A 19,607-nucleotide genomic window follows, 5' to 3' on the forward strand; every position below is an offset into this window, starting at 1 on the left:
GTTTGTCTTCCTAACTCCCCTCGCACTGTTTCCTAGTAAGGAGAGGAAAAGACTTTATACATGTTTGTGTAAAAGCATCTTGCCTGGGGTCTGACATCACTGGGCCCTTTCACCCAGTCAGGGATGTAAAGTGGGTTCTCTCTGGGTACAGTGGGCGTGCAGTGATTCCTTGTCGGTGAAGTAAGGAGAAGGCCTGTGAATATATTTGCTCAGTTATAAAACCACGGCATTCAGTTCAAACCTGGACTATTTACAGTGGGAAGTGGATACATACAGTTGTGAGGCTGTACCACTGGAGGAGCAGATACAGCATGGGTGTAGCCATCAGCGACCCGGCTGGGGGCAGCATGCCAGGACTGGGAAGATGTCCGTGTTGCCTGCCAAGTCCTCTGCCTCTCTGTTGGTTGTGACTAAGTCAGTGGCAGATACAGATACGGAAACGGCAGGAGTGCAGAGGCCAGTGTCTGCCTACCCTCACGGCCAAGGAGTCAGCTGCCTGGCACAAACTGGCTCATCTCCCTTCTTGGCCTCTGCCTGGAGTGGCACTCGGCCATTTGCGCTGAAGTGAACCACAATCCACAGACAGCAGCTACCCCCGCGTAGACAAGACCAAGGCTCAAGGGTGAAAAGCCCCTTTTGACAAAGTTTCTCCCAGGTGGGTATCAGAATATGATGCGCTTCCCGTCAGCTGGGTTCTGCTCCATGGGACAGTAGGGACACTTGAGCCTGCAAAGGGAGGAGAACAAAGACTGTCTCGGGGGCTGGCCAGCAGGAGAGTGAAACGGAGGTGGAGTAGAACCTGGGGAACTTACTTTCCTCCGTTAATGAGCTTGTTGAGCGCATCTCGAGAGATCACGTGGCCGCAGATGAGCTTGATGGGAGGGTTGGAATCTGACGTCTGCTGCCGTAGGATGGGGCAGGCAAACACCGAGTGGTACCAGCACTTCATGCCCAGTTCGATCTCGATCTGGGGGTGGGGGCACCATGGAGGGGTGAGCCCCACTTCTGGCCACGGCTGCCCTTCCTGGTGCTGCCGCCAGCCCACACCTCCCCCCCACCAGGCCTCACCGGTAACTCATCCTTGTGACTCCAGACCCCCGTGCACTGCCTCTGCTCAATCACGGCCTTGATGTTCATCAGCACCGGCAGCGCCACACAGCCAGAGGCAAAGCTGCGAAACAAAGAGCAGGGGCTGCAGTGGCCCAGACCAAGGACCCAGCGGACAAAGGCACCAGCACACTGTTGTTGGCTTGTGTCCTGGGACAGGGTTCTAAAGTGGCACATGGTCAGATTGGTCCTTGAAAATCGCACTGGTCGCTCATAAAGTGCCATGTGTGGTTAATGTGTGTCCAACTCTAGGATCATTCTAACGCACCCCTGAGTTTGCGAACCTATGGGAGAGACAAAAGGAAGATCTAGGGGGCAGATCACTGCTCGTCCAACTACTGGAATGTCATTGCTGTGTTAGGGACAGTGATCGGTTTGCAGGGGCCCCAGCCTGCCTGTCTCCCCTGCTCTGTTGTCATAATGCACCTCTGACTGGTTGTCTACATGGTTGTCATCACTTGGAAATGGGGGAAGACTCAGATCTCACAGTGACTCAGGCAGGGGCGGGGAGTCGATTGGCTGGCGCCTCGGGTGCTAAATACCTATGATGCTCAGGGAAATCGTGCACTACAGAACCATCCTGAAGTGCCACTGGTGTCCCTGCTGGGAAACACTGTTCTGTAACGTGAATCCTTCACCCTGGGGAGGGGAGGGGAGGGGTAGGAGACTCCACAACCAGTCTAAATAAAATGGCACTGTGACGCTATCCATTGTGGTACAGTCTGGGGTTCTGGGGTTCTGGGGTCTGTGAGGCCCTGGGCAAGTTCACTTGTGCGTCGAGCCTGTGTGTTTTCTCATCTGTAAAATGAGGATATCCACCTGCAACTCACGACCTTGGGGAGTCATGAGAACATTACTGTAAAGGAGTCTTCCAAGGGAAAAGTCTCAATACATGTTACTCAGCCACTTTCAAATCTCCCTGAAGGGACGTAGTTAGAGATATGAGGTTGAGAGGACAGGCTGCAGGGGGTCTTGTGATAATTCAGGGGTGAGGTGCAGGCAAGACAGAGACCTCATTCCAAAGACCTTACAGAAGGGGAATGTTGACCCTGCCCCTGACCTTGCAGTGACATCAGGCTACAACTCTTCCTGATCTCAGCTTCTCCACCTGTAAGAACAGGTAACTCCTACCTGGAGGAATGACTGAAAGAGCCAGTTTAGGTTTGAGAGAACCAAGCACCATCCCTGGCACATGACTGGCCTCAGCAAACTGTTTCCCTGGAAACCCTCCCGCTGGCGCTGCCCCCACAGGGCTGCCTGTACCTGACGCTGAGGGGCGACTCCACCGAGAGCCCCAGCAGGGAACAGGCATCCCGGGTAAAAGTCTCGCAGATCTCTGCCCAGTGGCTGTTGTCCAGAAGGTGGCAGTAGGGCGACTTCTCCAAGCCCAGCCGCAGGTACACCAGACTGCCCATCATCACCTGGATTTCTACAAGGTGAGCAGGGCACAGGTTGGTGCACGGGCTGGGGAGCAGGGCACAGATCTGGGTGCACAGGCTGGAGAGCAGACTGAGCCCCACAGTGCCCAGGGCCCTGAACAGGCTGAGGGGGCGATGAGATGCCCTTGGGCAAAACCAGTTTTCCCTAAAGTCCCATGTGGAGGCGGAGCCTCCTCATGCGTGGGGCAAAGAAGCATCCTCGCAAGGCAATCAGGAGAGTGTGACTTCGCTGGCCATCCTTTCAAGTGCACGATGAAGAGGGAGTCTCCCTCACGTTTCTCTTACCCCAACACTAGCTACTCTCCCTTTTTAAAAAACTTCCAGGTGGTATCTAGATTTATTAACAGTGCCTGGTTTTCATAATTTCACAAATAAAGTGTGAGGTGATAAGTAGATAGAAACAGAGCTAAAGAAAAAAGGGACCAATGGTAGGGGTGGTTACTAGCAGGGAACATCTGGAAGGTGGGGCTCAAATGACTAAGGCGTGGAAACGCTGGTGTGACAGAAGGTTCATGAAGAAAGCTGTGGAGGACGTGCCAGGAAGGAGTGGGATTCTCCTAGGTGGGAGGCCTGTATTGAGGCCAGGCGGCATGAGGGCGTGCGTGTCCCGGGCACACAGGCCCGCCCTGCTGAGTGTGGGTGTGGCACAGAGCAGGTGTCAGGGACCAGAGTGGTCTGAGATGATGGCAGAGGCAGATGCAGAGGAAGAGCCTTGAGTTCGGAGTTCACCTCGGAGACAGTGAGCAGTCAGAGTTCTCACGCTGGGGAATGGCATCCTGGTTACATGCAGCCCCTCAGGTGGGGCAGGGACCAACAGCCCAACAGCCTGACCCATGCTGACACCTGCCAGGGTCCGGCAGCACCCACCCTGGCACCCTGAGCGCGTACCTCGCTGGTGCAACCGTGCAAATGGCTGAAAGTGCCGGGCATAGCTGAGGGCCTCTAGCTGCTTCTCGGGGCCGCTCGCCAGGAGCCGGATGAAGTGCAGTCGGTGCAGCTTGAACTCCAGGGAACTGTTGAGCTCGAGCAGGCGCTGCCTGTGGGAGATGGCCCACCTGGGAAAAAAAGGGAGCCGGTGGGGTACGAGAGGGGTCCTGGGAGAGCTGGGACTGAGGTGGGCTTCAAAAGCCTAAGTGAGGCCCATGACACAGGGCTGGAGTCATGTCAAGTACACTGGGTGACACGGAGACCACAGACATGCCCTGTGCCCCTCTGGCCCATCTGAGGACTAACTTACTCCAACGCCGGCCCTAGGTCTTGTTCGTGCAGAGCTTCCAGGATTCGATTCAGCTCCAAGAAAGGTTGCTTAAAGTCCAAGTCCACATTCAGGGTGGATTCCTGTGGGGGGAGAGCGCAGTCCCATCACTGGACATTCAGTTCAGAACATTTCAGTTCTATAAGGCTGAGCGTTACATGCTGGCCTCCCAGGGCACAGAGTACACACCCGCCCCAGCCCTAGGGTCTGAGATCTGTGTGGAATAGCATAGTGAGAGCATTGTTCCTCTTCAGTCCTCTTGATTACATTAGGGAAAGCATCCTTTACTTTTACTGTTTGTGTGTTTTTAACACCTAACAAGTGCTACTTTGTCGTTTCACTAACCTGTCTATTTAAGAAAGGGCTATTGGGCCTCAACTCAGAACCCTGGCAGGCAACCAGCTCTAGCTAGAAGTTCTGACTTCATGACTTCACTTTCCATCATATATATGTTTAGAGCTACCTTCTATTTAGGCAGGGGAAATGATTTCCTTTCTAAAACAACTTCTGTAAAGAATAACAGGAACCTGACATAAAGACAACTATCAAGCGGGAGCAGAACGGGCAGGTGCCAGCACCGTCCGGGCCAGGCCGTTACCTGGCACAGCTCCTCGGCAACACTGAGCATGCCCTGCTGGTACAGGTGCTCCACGATGGCCATCTGTAGGATCTGCTGCTGCTTCTCCCGTGAGTCCCACACTGCGTCAGAGACGACACCACAGATCTCAGAGTCAAAGTTCTGACGAGGACAAGAGACAGGGCTCCGTGACTCAGCATCCATGCTGCTCACGCTCACTTTCCCACCTCCCACCGAGCCCGACACACTAGCTCCAGGGCATCCCCACCCCCAGCCCAGGGATGCCCGCAGGCTCACCCTGTCGATGGCTTTGCCCACTCGAGAGACGCTGCTGTGAATGTCCTTGTGGTCCGAAGCCAGTTTCTGCACGGTGTCTTTGATCTTCCGGCAGCACTGGGACATCACCAGGGAGAGGGTGGCAGAGAGAGGGGTCCCCTGGAGGGCTGCAGGGAAACACCGGTAGTGAGGCAGGACACAGAGGAGCACACCTTGTCCCTGCTTCCTCTAAACACCAGCCTGGAGGCCCGGGAGGAAGCCCTGAACTCCTGAGTAAAGATCTCAGCTTCTGTCCCACGTCCTGCCACTTTGTAACTGCAGGTCTTGGAGCTGGTCAAGTGGGCCAAGTGGGTTCATCTCTCGGTTCATTTCCTCACCTGTAAAATGGTGTGACAATGCCGGCCCTGTACGCTGCTGTGAAATGTAGATGATTTGGGACTTCCTGTGGGTAAGCCCTTAATTTTAGCTCATTTAATCCTCACCACGGTGCTCTGCAGTGGGCACTATGAATATCCCGTCCTATAGCTGAGGAAGCTGAGGCAGGAGCTTGCCAGGCGACAGCAATGACAGATGTAAAACCACCACCACACCTGAGTGCTCTTTATGGTCTTGTGTAAGATACCACATATAAGAAGGCTTTGAACAACAAGGCACTATCCCTGTGTTCGTGCCTTTTATCAACCCAGAGGATACTGCCAGGGAAGCTCAAGGATATTTATGGCTCACGCCCCCAGGCCTGCAATGGTTTTCAGGCCCCTCCTCCAGCCCAGCATCGATGTGCCTTCTTTAGGCAGCAGCACCTTGGGTCAGGGAAAGAAACATGACCCAAGAAGGTCGGGGAGTGTCTCAACTCCAAGACCAGACGCCCTGGAAGAGAGATGCATTCTGCTAAGATGCTGAACAATCATGATGGGAACCGGAGCTTCTGGAGCACTGTGACCACCTCAGGGGAGCAGTGCTCCGAGTATGAAGCCAGCATACACTGAGGGGATCACGTGAGCACCTGGACGCAGCTGAGCCTGGACATTTCAGTGACCCGAGTCCATAAATCCAGTCTTCCCGACCCCCGCCTGTTGGTTTAAGCTGGTCTGAGCTGAGTTTCTGTCACTTGTTTTTGGTTTCTGTTTGTTTTTGAGAGAGACAGTGTGTGTGTGAGCAGGGGAGGGACAGAGAGAGAGGGGATAAAATCCCAAGCAAGCTCCACACTGCCCGATGAGTAGCTCAAACTCACAAACCATGAGATCATGACCTGAGCCAAAGTCAAGAGTCGGACCCTCAACCCACTGAGCCACCCCAGCACCCCCAGGGTTGTCACCTGTAACTGAATGTATCCTGACAAATACAGACAGGAGGCAGTGGATGGGCCACCCTCCTATGCTGGGGAGATGGGGCAGGACTGCATCCCACTCTGACATCAGTGCCACCTGCCCCAACCCCAGCTTGCCACTCATCTCTCATATTCTGCTCCATTCAGGTCACAGAGGGCCACACTCTGCACATTCCCTGGCCACATTCCTGTTAGGACAAAGCAACAGCTTTCAGGAAACCAAACCCTTTTTGTGTTTTTTTAAAGTAAGCTCTAGGCCCAACATGGGGCTTGAACTCACGATCCCAAGATCGAGAGTCACATGCTCTACCAACTGAGCCAGCAAGGTGCCCCGAAACCAAAGCCTTTTAACCTGCAATCCCCAAATCTTCGCTGCCCAAGGACCCACGGACAACTACGAGCCCTGACAAATCCCCATCTGAGATAACACAGTCTCCGTGTAAAGATGCTACGGCAGCCATCACCATCTTTAACCAACAGCACAGTGTACAAGAGTTTCAGACCCACAGAAGGAAACCATTCTACTGCACACAGTTAACATGCCATCAAAGTCAAGGGCGTTTGTTATAGCATGGCACAACCATATGATGGAATGGGAAGCCAAAAGGTACAAGGATGAGGCCGAATTCTATGTACTAATACAGAACATTCCCCAAGACAAACTAGGAAAGCAAGGTACAGGAAAGCATGTACTTTATTCTACCCTTTTTGTTTGGGAAAAAAAAAAAAGAGGAGGAATAGACACACATGCCACCTATATGTGCACCTAGATGCTGTCTAGAAGGGCACCTGAGAAACCAGGGACAGGGCTTGACTTGGGAGAGAAGCACACAGACACTGGGAATCAAGGGTGAAAGGGAGACTCACTTTTCGCTGTAAGCTTTTCTGACCTTAGTCTTTTTCCATGTGCATGCTTTCTTTAAAAAAAAAAAAAAAAAAAGATAAAAAGGAAACAAACTCTATACATTTGTTTTTCTCAGTGCTACTAGTGTAGCAATTCTGAAAATACTTTCTATGTACCACAGAAATCAAGCAGATGAGAAATTTATTGATGTTGTTCGGAGTCAGGCTTCTCACGGATGCAGAAAAGAGATTTGGCTATGGATGGGGGAAGCCTAGGAAGAACCCTGGATATTGGATTGAAATCAGAGGTATCCGCACAAACCCATGGCCTGCAACATACAAAGATCTGTCTGCTAAAAAAAACAGATACAACCCCTCAGTAACAACCCAGATCTTGCTTTCCAACTACCATTTTCCACCAAAAGAACCAGTCTCCTTGTAGAAAGAAATTACTGATTCCAGGAACTATCTTATTGTGTAGCCCACGAAAAAATAAACTGGACTTTGTCAATATTAAAAATTTTATGTTTCGGGGTGCCTGGGTGGCTTAGTCGGTAAAGCATCAGACTTCAGCTCAGGTCATGATCTCATGGTTCAGGAGTTCTAGCCCCGTGTCAGGCTCTGTGCTGACAGCTCAGAGCCTGGAGCCTGCTTCAGATTCTGTCTCCCTCTCTCTCTGCCCCTCCCCTACTCATGCTCTGTCTCTCTCTCTCTCTCTCTCTCTCTCTCTGTCAAAAATAAATAAAAACATTAAAAAAAAATTTTTTTTTAATTTCATGCTTCAAGGCACCTGGGTGGCTCAGTCAGTTAAGTGTCTGACTTTGGCTCTCAGGTCATGACCTCACAGTTCATGGGTTCGAGCCCTGCATTGGGCTCTGTGCTGACAGCTCAGAGCCTGGAGCCTGCCTTGTATTTTGCCTCCCTCTCTCTCTGCCCCTCCCCCTCTGTCTCTGTCTCTCTCAAAAGTAAGTAAACATAAAAAAAAATTTATGCTTCAAAGGATACTATCAAAAAAGTGAAAAGACATGACAATTGCCTGGGTGGCTCAGTCAGTTAAGCTTTAAATTTTTTTTATGTTTGTTTATTTTTGAGAGAGACAGAGACAGAGTGCAATTGGGGGGGGGGAGGGCGGTGTGCAGAGAGAGAGGGAGACACAGAATCCAAAGCAGGCTCCAGGCTCTGAGTACAGAGCCCAACGTGGGGCTCAAACTCGTTAACCACAAGATCATGACCTGAGCCGAAGCTGGGCGCTCAACCAACTGAGCCACCCAAGCGCCCCTCAGTCAGTTAAGCTTTAGACTCTCGATTTAGGCTCAGGTCATGATTTCATGGTTCATGAGACTGAGCCCTGCGTTGGGCTCTGCAATGACAGTGTGTGGGGCCTGCTTGGGATTCTCTCTCCCCCTTTCTCTCTGCCCCTCTCCCCCACTCTCTCTCTCTCAAAATAAATGAATAAACTTAAATATATATATATGTGTGTGTGTGTGTGTCTGTGTGTGTGTGTTTGTGTATACACACACACATATATATCCACTAAGAGTCTACTATCAACATATAGGGGCACCTGGATGGCTCAGTCAGTTGGGCGTCCGACTTCGGCTCACCATTTGTGAGTTCGAGCCCCACATCAGGCTCTCTACTGACAGCTCAGAGCCTGGAGCCTGCTTCGGATTCTGTGTCTGCTTCTCTCTCTGCCCCTCCCCCCACTCACACTCTGTCTCTCTCAAAAATAAAATAAAAACATAAAAAAAATTTTTTTAAGAATATATAAAGAACTTGTACAACTCAACAATAAAGAGAGCCAATTTAAAAATGGGAAACAATTAGACATTTCTCTAATGAAGATAAATGTTCAAGAAGCACATGAAAAGATGCTCAGCATCATGAGTTAGTAGGGAAGTGCAAAGCAAAACCACAGTAAGATATCACTTCATACTCACTAGGATGGCCATAATCAAAAAAACAGGTAAAAACAAGTATTGATGAAGATAGGAGGAAATTGGAACCCACATACATTGCTGGTGGGAAGGCAAAATGTTGCAGCTACCTTTGGAAAACAGTCTGCCAGTTCCTCAAAAAGTTAACAGAGAGTTACCACGTGACCCAGCATAGAAAAAAAGATGCAAGTACTGATTAATACTGTAACATGTCTGAGCCTTGAAAACATTATGCTAAGTGAAAGAAGCCAGACATTAAGGCCACATACTGTAGGAATGCATTTGTACGAAGTATCTTGGATAGGTAATCCATGGAGACAAAGTAGGTAAGTGGCTGCAGGATGTGAAAGAAGGGGAGAAATGGAGTGATTGTTGGTGGGTAGGATTCGTTTTTGGGGTGATGAAAATTCTGAAATTAGATAGTGGTAGTGATGGTACAGCTGTGTAAATACACTAACAACCACTGAATTGCACACTTTCAAAGAATGAAACTTAAGGGGCACCTGAGTGGCTCAGTTAAGTGTCTGACTTTGGCTCAGGTCATGATGTCATGTTTTGTGAGTTCGAGCCCCATGTCAGGCTCTGTGCTGACACCTCAGAGCCTGGAGCCCGCTTTGAATTCTGTGTCTCCTTCTCTCTCTGCTCCTCCCTGTTCACACTCTGTCTCTCTCTCAAAAAATAAACAAAAAATGTTTAAAAAAAAAAAAAAAGAATGAAACTTAAAGTAAATTACAGCTCAATTAAAAAAAAAGGACATAGGAATTGGGTGACCTCTGGTCAAATCTAAGACAATTTAAGCCTCAAAATAAATAGTAACAGTAATGGATTATAGCCCATCGAATAAAATAAGAATCTATGAGGTGTGAGCTAATAATAAACAAACAAACAAACAAACAAACAAATAAATAAATAAATAAGGGAAAAAGGAAAGCTGAATGCCAATGAATACAGTGGACCCTTGAGCAACACAGGACTTAAAGGCGCTGACCCCATGCAGTCAAAAATCTGTGTATAATTTTTGTTTTTAATTTTTTATTAAAAAATTTTTTTTTAATGTTTATTTTTGAGACAGAGAAAGAGCACAAGCAGGGGAGGGGCAGAGAGAGAGGGAGACACAGAATCTGAATCAGGCCCCAGGCTCCAAGCTGTCAGCACAGAGCCTGATGAAGGGCTTGAACTCATGGACCGCAAGATCATGACCTGAGCCGAAGTTGGATGCTCAACTGACTGAGCCACCCAGGAGCCCCATTTAATTTTGTATTTTAGAGAGACAGAGTGCACAAGTGGGAGACAGGGGAGGAGGAGGAGGAGGAGATGGGGGGGGGGGGAGAGAGAGAGAGGGAGAGGGAGAGGGAGAGGGAGAGGGAGAGAGAGAGAGAGAGAGAGAGAGAGAGAGAGAGAATCCCAAGCAGGCTCCTCACCATAAGCACAGAGCCAAATGTGGGGCTCAAACTCACAAACTGTGAGATCATGACCTGAACCAAGATCAAGAATCAGATGCTTAACTGACTGAGCCACCCAGGCACCCACCCCCCGTTTTAAAAAGTTTATTTGAGGGGCGCCTGGGTGGCTCAGTTGGTTAAGCGTCTGACTGCATCTCAGGTCCAAGTCTTGCAGTCTGCGAGTTCGAGCCCCACGTCAGGCTCTGTGCCCATTGCTCGGAGCCTGTTTCGTATTCCATGCCTGCCGCTCTGTCTGACTCTCTCCCGTCCGTTGTCTGTGCCAAAAAAGTAAATAAAGGTTAAAAAAATAAATAAATAAATAAATAAATAAATAAATAAATAAATAAAAAGTTTATTTGAAGGTTTATAGTTTTAGCTTTTTTTTTTTTTTTTTTTAGTTTTTCTTTTTCTTAATGTTTATTTTTGAGGTGGGGGGTGGGCAGACAGAGGGGGACAGAGGATCTGAAGTGGGCTCTGGACTGACAGCAGCAAGCCCAATGTGGGGCTCAAACTTACAAATCACAAGAGCATGACCCAAGCAGAAGTCGGATACTCAACCAACTGAGCCACCCAGGTGCCCCATCTCTTTTTTTCCCCCCAGGAATAGAATTTAGTGATTCACCGCTTACATATAACACCCAGTGCTCATTCCAACAAGTGTCCTCCTTAATGCCCCTTGCCCATTTAGCCCATTTTTTAAAAAAATTTTTAATTAATCTCTGTGCCCAATGTGGGGCTCAAAGTCATGACTCCAAGATCAACAGTCGCATGCTCTATCCCCTGAACCAGCCAGGCAGCCCTAACTTTTGATTCTCCAAAAACTTAACTACAAATAGCTTACTGTTAACTGGAAGCCTTACCAATAACATAAACGGTCAATTGACACATATTTTGTATGTCAGGTATTATGTACTGTATTTTTACAATAAAGCTAGGAAAAAGAAAATGTCATTGAGAAAATCATACAGAATAAGAAATATATTTATAGTACTGTACTGTATTTATGGAAAAACAAATCTGCATGTAAGTGGGCCCTCACAGTTCAAATCTGTGTTGTTCAAGACTCAAATGTATGTAAAGAACGACAGAGCAGAAAAAGTCACCCATGTTGCAACCAGCTTTGTAATAACTAATTAAAGGCAAGAAACCTCAATGGACACTAAAGTTAGTGGGCTGACATTTGATAACGCTCAGGACATTTACACAGTCTCAAAGTATCTCTCCTCAAATTTCTTACTAATTAACTGGTAAGAAATATTACCCTTACAGGCAGAGGGGGGTAAGGGGAGGGAGGGAACCTGGTGGACCCTTCTTAACCAAGTAATCAAAGTTCACATCACCAATCATGGAACAAGCTGACACCTTGTACCTCCTGATATGATGCACTGAGAACCATACTGCTTCTAAAGTACTGCTACCCAAGATGTAAAATCTGACTGAGGAGGAAACAGCAGACAAGTCCAAACCAAGAGATATTCTGCAAGACCATTAGCCTTAGTGTTTCAAAAAAATTTTTATAACATTTATTATTTTTGAAAGACAGAGAGAAACAGAGCAAGAGCAGGGCAGGGGCAGAGAGAGAGGGAGACACAGAATCTGAAGCAGGCACCAGTCTCTGAGCTATCAGTACAGAGCCCATTGGGGGGCTTGAACCCATGAACCACGAGATCATGACCTGAGCCGAAGTCGGACAGACAACTTAACCGACTGAGCCACCAAGGTGCCCCTAGCCTTAATTCTTCAAAAATGTCAAATGTCCTGAAAGACAAAGACCAAGTAAAAGAAATGTCCAAGGTTTAAAAAACCAAAGATTATGGGGTGCCTGGGTGGCTCAGTCGGATAAGTGTCCAACTTCGGCTCAGGTCATGGATTGCATGGTTTGTGGGTTCAAGCCCCCTGTCGGGCTCTGTGCTGACAGCTCAGGGCCTGGAGCCTGCTTCGGATTCTGTATCTCCCTCTCTCTCTGCCCCTCCCTCACTTGTGCTTTGTCTCCCTCTCTCTCTCTCTCTCTCAAAAATAAATAACATTAAATTAAAATTTAATAAATTTTAATAAATTTATAAATAAATTTATAAATAAATTTAATAAAATTAAAACATAAAATTAAAAAAGAAAAAACAAAGATTGGACATGGGAAACAATGTAGTGGATGATCCTGGAATGGGGAATAAAATTAAAAGGTTTTATGAAAACCATCGGACAATGATAAAATCAAAGTATGAGCTGAATTCATTAGGCCATCATATTGTATTAATATTTAACTTATTGATTTTAATAATTACACTGTACTTATGTAAAAGAATACCCTTGACCTTAGGAAATACACACCGAAAGTTTAGGGGCCAAGTGGTTTGAGATCTGCAACTTACTTTCAAATGGTGAAAAAGTAAGAGTATGCAAGAGAAGTGATAAAGCAAATCTGGCAATCGTATCCACAGTTTGTGAATTTGGATGAAGAGTATATATGAGTTCTTTATACTATTCCTGGAACTTTTCTGTAAATTTGAAACTACCCCAAAATGTCTTTTTTTTTTTTTTTGAAAGAAGAAAGCAAGTGGGGGAGGTAGAGAGTGAGAGAGAGAATCAAGCAGGCTCTGCGCCCAGCACGGAGCCCCACACACGGCCTGATCACATGACCCTGAGATCACGACCTGAGCCGAAATCAAGATTTGGACACTTAACTGACTGAGCCACCCAGGCACCCCTAAATTAGTAGCTTCTGTTGGGACTTTTGAAATAGCTCAGAATGACTTCCATTATCCTTCAGGAAGGCCTAGGGATCCATGTACTGATGTCCACAAACCATCATCCTTCTAGAAGCCTGTCACCAAGCAACCCTGGGGTCTCCTAGGCCCCCCCGGAGGCAGACATGGGGCTCTCAGGAGGGACACCCACCTGCATTGGCCAGCTCAGCCCGCAGCTGGCCCACGTAGTGTAGCAGCTCCTCCAGGCTCTGCTCACAGTGCTGCCCGTAGGTCAGAAACTTCTGCAGGACCTTGTCCACCTCTCTCTCCACACTCGCACACTGCTCCATGGTGGCCTCTGCCTGTGGGCGGAAGGGGTCCGCTGCATCAGGCCCTACCTGGGCTGGGGGGGGGGGGGCGTGGTAGGGAGGGCTCCCAGATCCCCCTCGCCACACCCATGTCATTTATCAATGCTCAGAAATTCCCAGCTTCAAATACGAGTCCACAGCGCCCACCACTCCAGCCAGGGGGCCCTGTGGGGGGGTCCAGGCAAGCATAAGGACAGGTTTTCTGAATCACGGTGACAAAATTACTGTTTTCAACTCTTTTCATTCTATAATCCTTGTTCATCTCTTTTTTCTTAAAAAAAAAAATTTTTAATGTTTATTTACTTTTGAGAGAGACACACACACACACACACACACACACACACACACACACAGAATCCACAACAGGCTCCAGGCTCTGAGCTGTCAGCATAGACCCCGACGTGGGGCTCAAACCCACGGACTGCAAGATCATGGCCTGAAGCCAAAGTCAGCCACTCAACTGACTGAGCCACCCAGGTGCCCCTTTGTCCATCTCTTTTTAATCAGAAGAAAGAGCAGGACTCCCAGAGCCTTCAGCAGACAATACTATCTAGTAGAAATACATACAGATGCTGCCTATTTTCATATTTCATGTATTTTTATATATTCATCATAAGTGCCTTCTCTTTGGCAAGTGGACTTGGTTTTCCACATACCACAGTGATAGAAGCCACAAAGGCAGTCCTCGAATGGCTGATAACTGAAAATGCAGCCTAAGGAACAACTGTCCACCACGTGGGCCTGATGGGCTTTGCCTCAGCAAAGCATATTCAGCAGCCCTTGCTGCTCACCCACAGACAGGCAGCCTGTGTCCAGCCAGCCTGAACCCTTGCTCCCTCCAGGCTCCGTGCTGCTTCTGCTCCCGGGTATGCTATTAGCCCTCAGTCGTCACTGCTTGAGGAGCTGGCTCATCCTTTCTGAGGCAGCTCAGAGATCACCTCCTCCAGCAGCCATCCCTAGCTTACTGCTGCTCGGCTCCCTCAACTCCCACATGACCCCCTTCAATTTCAGTTTAGATCACCAGATAATGTGAGATATTTGAGTAAACTAGGTATTTGAGGGCCTGCCTCCCCCATTGGACTAGAACATCTCTCATCTTCTTCCCTCCCTTCTCATTATACCATTAAAAGAAAGCTGACTTTTCTTATACCACCACCAAGGTGCCTTCCCCAGTCCCTTTCACCCTGGGCCCACGACTCCCCTCTATTCCAGAGCAGCTTTTGATGCTGACCACATGGATAGTCCTCAAAATGTCAGTGACAGAGTTCCCTCCCTATCGTTCCATCCAATGGATTTGAAAGGAAAGGGCTCTCTTGAACGTTCAAATCTAGCCACCTGTCCATTCTCTCAAAGAAGGGTCCAGAGTAACACACAAGAATCCCATGGCTGAGGGGACCGTCGGGATGCTCCCAGTTTCACGAGACTCCCTATTCATACTGGCAGTGCCAGCCCTGGCCTCATCTTGGCCCAACTTGTAGCCCCCTCCTTCGCAGACAAGGGATGAGTGATGGGGAAATGGCAACCAGGGCCTAGAGATGTGGTTTTGCCCTCTATCCTTATGGCTGATGTCATCACACTAGAATTTGTAATCATAATTGTGATGTACAGAGGTCATGCCTCCCTCCTCATGCCCCCTGGGCAAATACCCTACAACTGAATATGACCCATATGGGCAAAATATACCAGGGACTCCTGTCTGAAATAGTAATAATTATTATTACTCCTACTAATAATGTTTCATAGGGGCTTAACATGTGCCAGGCACTGTTCTAACGACTTTGCGTGCATTAACTAATTTAGTTTTTTTTTTTATGTTTATTTATTTATTTTGAGGGGGGGCAGGGGCAGAGAGAGAATCCTAAGCAGCCTCTGCACTGTTAGCCAGAACCTGACACAGTGCTCAATCTCACAACCAACCATGAGATCATAACCTGAGCCAAAATCAAGGGTCAGACACTTAAGCGATTGAGCCACCCAGGCGCCCCTGATTTAATTCTTATCAAAACACCATGAAGTAGGTCTAGTTATTAGATCCATTTTACAGATGACAGAAGGTTAAATAACTTGCCCAAGGTCATGAAGCTAAGAAAGGGGAGGACCTGGTAAGTGAAGCCAGGCAGTCTGGCTCCAGAGCCCTTCTCTGAAGCACTTCGCATCACACTTAAACCAGCTTAAACAGGCCGCCATCTCACCAGGAGAGGAAAGCAGCCAGTATCTGTGGCTGGAATGAGTGCACAGCAATGATTAATGACACCAAGCAACAGAAAACCAACCACACAGCCTGTGAGATGATCAACTAGGAAAGATGGCACCACAAAAGAATGTTTGCCAAGAGTTGGGGAACCAACTAGGATCACAATCTACCAAAAACAAATATAGCTCAAGAAAGGTCAGGACCTCACCGAGGTCAAACAAGTCTAACCCTGTGGGACACCAACCGAGGCCAGGATTATCTAAGGGAAGCCCAAGTCAACATCTCGAAATTGTATCAAAAAGCTGAGGGAGGAGATGGGTACAAGGATTTTCACCCCAGCACTGTGTGTTGTGGCAGGAAGTGGAAGACAATCTAGGAGCCACGGGGAGAGGCACTGGAGGGGGGCGGCGCTGATAAGTCAAGGAAGTAAAATATGGGAGATGCATCTATGGAAACCTGGTTAGCATTTAGAAGCCACCTCAGAGATACTCACAGGATCATCAATAAAATCCCAAAGACACAGCCCTGAAGGGGAAAAAAGAAACAAGGAACTCTAGGCAGAATACCATTTATGTAAATTAAAAATCTATGGGGACGCCTGGGTGGCGGAGTCGGTTGAGCGTTGAGCGTCTGACTTCGGCTCAGGTCATGATCTCACAGCTTGTGAGTTCGAGCCCCACGTCGGGCTCTGTGCTGACAGCTCAGAGCCTGGAGCCTGCTTCAGATTGTGTCTCCCTCTCTCTCTGCCCCTAACCCACTCGCATTCTGTCTCTGTCTCTCTCAAAAACAAATAAACATTAAAAAAAATTTTTTTTTAAATCTATGCGTACAACCAAGGACACAGGCAAATAAAAGGATTTACACTAAACATAGCAGGGTGGTTTCCTGTGGGCGGAGGGTGGGGGGAGAAGGAAGGAAAGGGGATAAAAGGGAATACATATATAAATACAAAAGAGATAGAGACCCTGCCTGAAGCAGTTAAATGTATAACGAACTGAGGAGTCTGATGAACTCAATAAAATCTAAAAAAAAATAAATAAGCCAGGAAAACAGAACTGCATGCAAGTATTCTACCCAAAAGCCCAGGAGGCTAATTCAGTGTGTCCACAGTGAGCCACTCTGCCTCAACCACAGTCAGTCATGTTCACCAGGCACTAGGATGGATGAGTGTGAGTCTGTCTTTGACAAGCTTCATGATGAATCCAGTGGAATTTCATGTCCATTTCCAGCCCTCCTCCCCAAGGTCTCACATGTACAGAAACGATCCACTAGGACGATCCCTTCAAACAACACATCAGACCCTGTCACCCCTTGACTCAACACTGCCTGGCTTGACGCACAAGCCGTGTGTAGTTACACATTCACTTCCTTTGCACAAGCTACTCCTGTGTCCACAGAGTGCCCTGTGCACTCCTCTGTATGGAGGCCGCAAGAAGCAGTTTAATCACCAGCTCCCCACAAGGCCCTCGACGAAATCCCCCCGGTGTCTCCTTCTGGTTTGCAAACCTCTGTGGAAGACACCCATTCCACACTCCTCTGAGTCCTCAGAACTGTGGCACAGTAACTGCCTCTTTACAGGTCTCCTACTAGACTGTGAGCTGCTCAGGGCTGGAGGCCAATCTTGTCCTCTTTCTCCCCTCAGCACCCAGCCCAGGGCCTGGTCCACAGAGGCTGTTCAGTGAATTCTTGCTGATTAAATGGCGCATCCATCTCCTAACCGTTGGGGTAGGGGACCTGAGCTTGAACCTGCAGGGGGTGGACAGGAAGACACATGAATAAAGTATTAAAATCCCCACTAAGGCATGCATGGGTTTTGTCCCCAGTCAGTCTTCAGCATCCTGAAACAGAAGGGCCCCCTTCTGAGGCCAAAGGGAAGAAGGGAAGCTTATGCAAAACACAGAAAGGTCCCCTTTGCCATTTGACACAGAACTGGACAGCCTTGGGGCACCGGGGTTGAGCGTCTGACTTTGGTTCAGGTCATGATCTCACAGTTTGTGGGTTCGAGCCCCGCATCTCACTCTGTGCTGACATCGCAGAGCCTGCTTCAGATCCTCTGTACCCCCTCTTTCTGCACCTCTCCCGCTCACTCGCTCTCTCTCTCAAAAATAAAAAAATAAACATTAAAAAAAAATGCCTAGGACTGGACAGCTTCCATTGACCCAACTCTTACACTTCTGCACCCCTCACTTCTATCCAGTCTCCACCCTGCCCACCAGTCCTCTGCTTAAAACCCAACAGATCCCTACTGTACTTAGAATAAAATCCCCTCCTTTTTTTTTAGTTTATTTATTTCTTTTAGTAATCTCTACACCCAACACGGAGCTCGAATTCACCACCCTGAGATCAAGAGTCACATGCTCCTCTGAGCCAGCCAGGTGCCTCCCACCTCCTTTTTATGGCCTACGAGGCTCTATGTGAGCTGACTTCCAACCACCCCTCCTTGCTCAGCTACCACTCTCCCCTTCACTGCCCATACTCCAACCATACCAGCCTCCTTTCTGTCCTTGACTACAATGAGTTTATTTCTGTCTCAGGGCCTGTGACTGGCTGTTCCCTCTGCCTGATACACTCTTCCCCCAAATCTTCCCATGACTGGCTCCTTGTCAGGGTCCAATGTCAACATCATCTCTTCAGAGGTGCTCTCCTACATCACAGTATCTAATGTTGACCATTCTGCTCCACCCCCACTCCAGACACCCTATCTTATCACCCCGTTCCTTCTCTTCATTATACATCCCTAGTTGAAGTTTCAAATCTTTCGTCATCAGCCAAAACTGGAGGACAAAGCCCACCATTTGCAACTCCTAAGCTGTAACTCCTACTAGGAATTTCGCCTGCATTAACGTGCAAATGACTGGCACACTCCTACTCATCCTTCAGAAGACCCTGATTGAAAGCCCCGTCTGCCCCCTCGGGTTACCTCAGACCCGGCCGGGTCGCACTAGAACGGGTCCTCTCAGTTCGAGGGACTCCCCTGGCAGAGGCGGCTCCTCCAGGGTCCTGTGAGTCCGTGGGACTCCAGCTGCTCCGGGCCGACGACTGGGGAGAAAACAAGCCCACAGGCAGGCTGGGGCGGGCGCCTGAGGGGCTGCGGAGAAGGCCCAGAGCCTGGGAGCGCGGCGGAGCTCCCGTCCCCCGCGCCCCCGTTGGCCGGCCCGGCGCCCCTTGTCCTGGGCCCGCACCTCACCGCCCGGAAACCAGCCAGTTCTCACCTCTTCCCACAGCCGGAGCCCTGGCTTCCGGCGCCTCTGTCATCGGAACCGGAAGTCTCGGCGGTTGCTGGGCTGGGCTGGACCCGCCCACTCGCGGCCTCGCGGAGGGGTGGCCGTCCCTGAAGCCCGGCTTTGGGCCGGAGCGCCGGGCTTTCCCCTCCCGCACTCCAAGAGTGGAGTCGCCCGCAGGAGGTGCCTTGCCGCCGGAAGCCGCGCCTCCACCCGTCGGGCGGTCGCCTCTGGGCTTCACCGGGTGCCCGCAGCCGCCTGCTGAGCTGCGACCCTCCCAGTCGGCAGGAAGGAATCGAGCCGACCACTTGCCCACTGGCGGGGCTGCGTGTGCCTGGTCGGCCCGACTTCTCCACCCGGGTCCCAGCGGCCCAACTCGGCTCTCGGAAGCCCCAAACCCGGAACAACTGTGCCTCCCCGGCTCCTTGCCTTTCGCCTTCCTTCAAAGGGAGGACAATACCGAACAGCATAGTGCATGTTAGGGGTGCAGGAGTTAAACTTTCCTGATGTGGTTCCTTGGTGCTCTTTATGAAACATCAAGCGATGTTTACATTTTCTTTTTTCTGCCCAGCCTCGCTGGTCCCCTAAGCCTGTACTTGATATACCCACTGGGTATTCAACAGAAGGATTCTGCTGGTGGCGGGGGTCCCAGCCCCTGTCTGGCTGCCCTCTGAGAACGCCCCCCTTGAGGGGCGGGGAGTGGAGTGGGGGAGAGATGGGGGTTGCAAAATGGCCCTAAGGAGGAAGGGTAAGGGTTAGGAAGGGAGAGGAGACCTAGGCCAGGACGGAATTCACATACCCCCCCAGACCCCCTTCCTACACAGGGGAGGGGCAGAGAAACTCCCCATTTCCTCCGCAGGCCTCAGGGATTTGGACTAGAAACAGCCCAAGAAAAAAGACTCTTATCTCTTGTTTCCGTGATTTCCTGCTCCCTTTT

General features: G+C 49.3%; 1 protein-coding gene across 7 annotated transcripts; it reads right to left on the reverse strand.

The window, feature by feature from the left end:
* Positions 1-180: 180 nt before the first annotated feature.
* Positions 181-18,739, reverse strand: RMND5B (required for meiotic nuclear division 5 homolog B). 7 transcript variants are annotated; one of them, XM_042982348.1, is made up of 10 exons: positions 18,662-18,739; positions 18,370-18,488; positions 13,099-13,249; positions 4,400-4,821; positions 3,784-3,884; positions 3,435-3,601; positions 2,371-2,536; positions 1,069-1,171; positions 813-967; positions 181-726 (listed from the first exon to the last, which is right to left on the reverse strand). In XM_042982348.1, the coding sequence occupies exons 3-10, from the start codon at positions 13,235-13,237 to the stop codon at positions 663-665; spliced, it is 1,317 nt and encodes a 438-aa protein (XP_042838282.1). In that variant the 5' UTR covers positions 13,238-13,249; positions 18,370-18,488; positions 18,662-18,739; the 3' UTR covers positions 181-662. The 7 variants fall into 7 exon arrangements, with proteins under 7 accessions (XP_042838282.1, XP_007083168.1, XP_042838291.1 ...); XM_007083106.3 differs by lacking the exon at positions 18,662-18,739 and having other exon boundaries at positions 4,400-4,540; positions 4,676-4,821; positions 18,370-18,655; XM_042982357.1 differs by lacking the exon at positions 18,662-18,739 and adding an exon at positions 16,956-17,195 and having other exon boundaries at positions 18,370-18,655.
* Between the last annotated feature and the right edge of the window lie 868 nt (positions 18,740-19,607).

Source organism: Panthera tigris, chromosome A1 (assembly GCF_018350195.1).
Source record: "Panthera tigris isolate Pti1 chromosome A1, P.tigris_Pti1_mat1.1, whole genome shotgun sequence".
Classification (NCBI taxonomy): domain Eukaryota; kingdom Metazoa; phylum Chordata; class Mammalia; order Carnivora; family Felidae; genus Panthera; species Panthera tigris.

Bases quoted from the DNA above. Each gene is read 5' to 3' on its own strand.
- RMND5B (XM_042982348.1), bottom strand. From the start codon at position 13,237: ATGGAGCAGTGTGCGAGTGTGGAGAGAGAGGTGGACAAGGTCCTGCAG. The intron at 4,822-13,098 runs GTGGGTGTCCCT...GTTTCCCTGCAG, and splicing joins GGCTGAGCTGGCCAATGCAG to CCCTCCAGGGGACCCCTCTC. The intron at 968-1,068 runs GTGAGGCCTGGT...CCCCACCCCCAG, and splicing joins GTCACAAGGATGAGTTACCG to ATCGAGATCGAACTGGGCAT.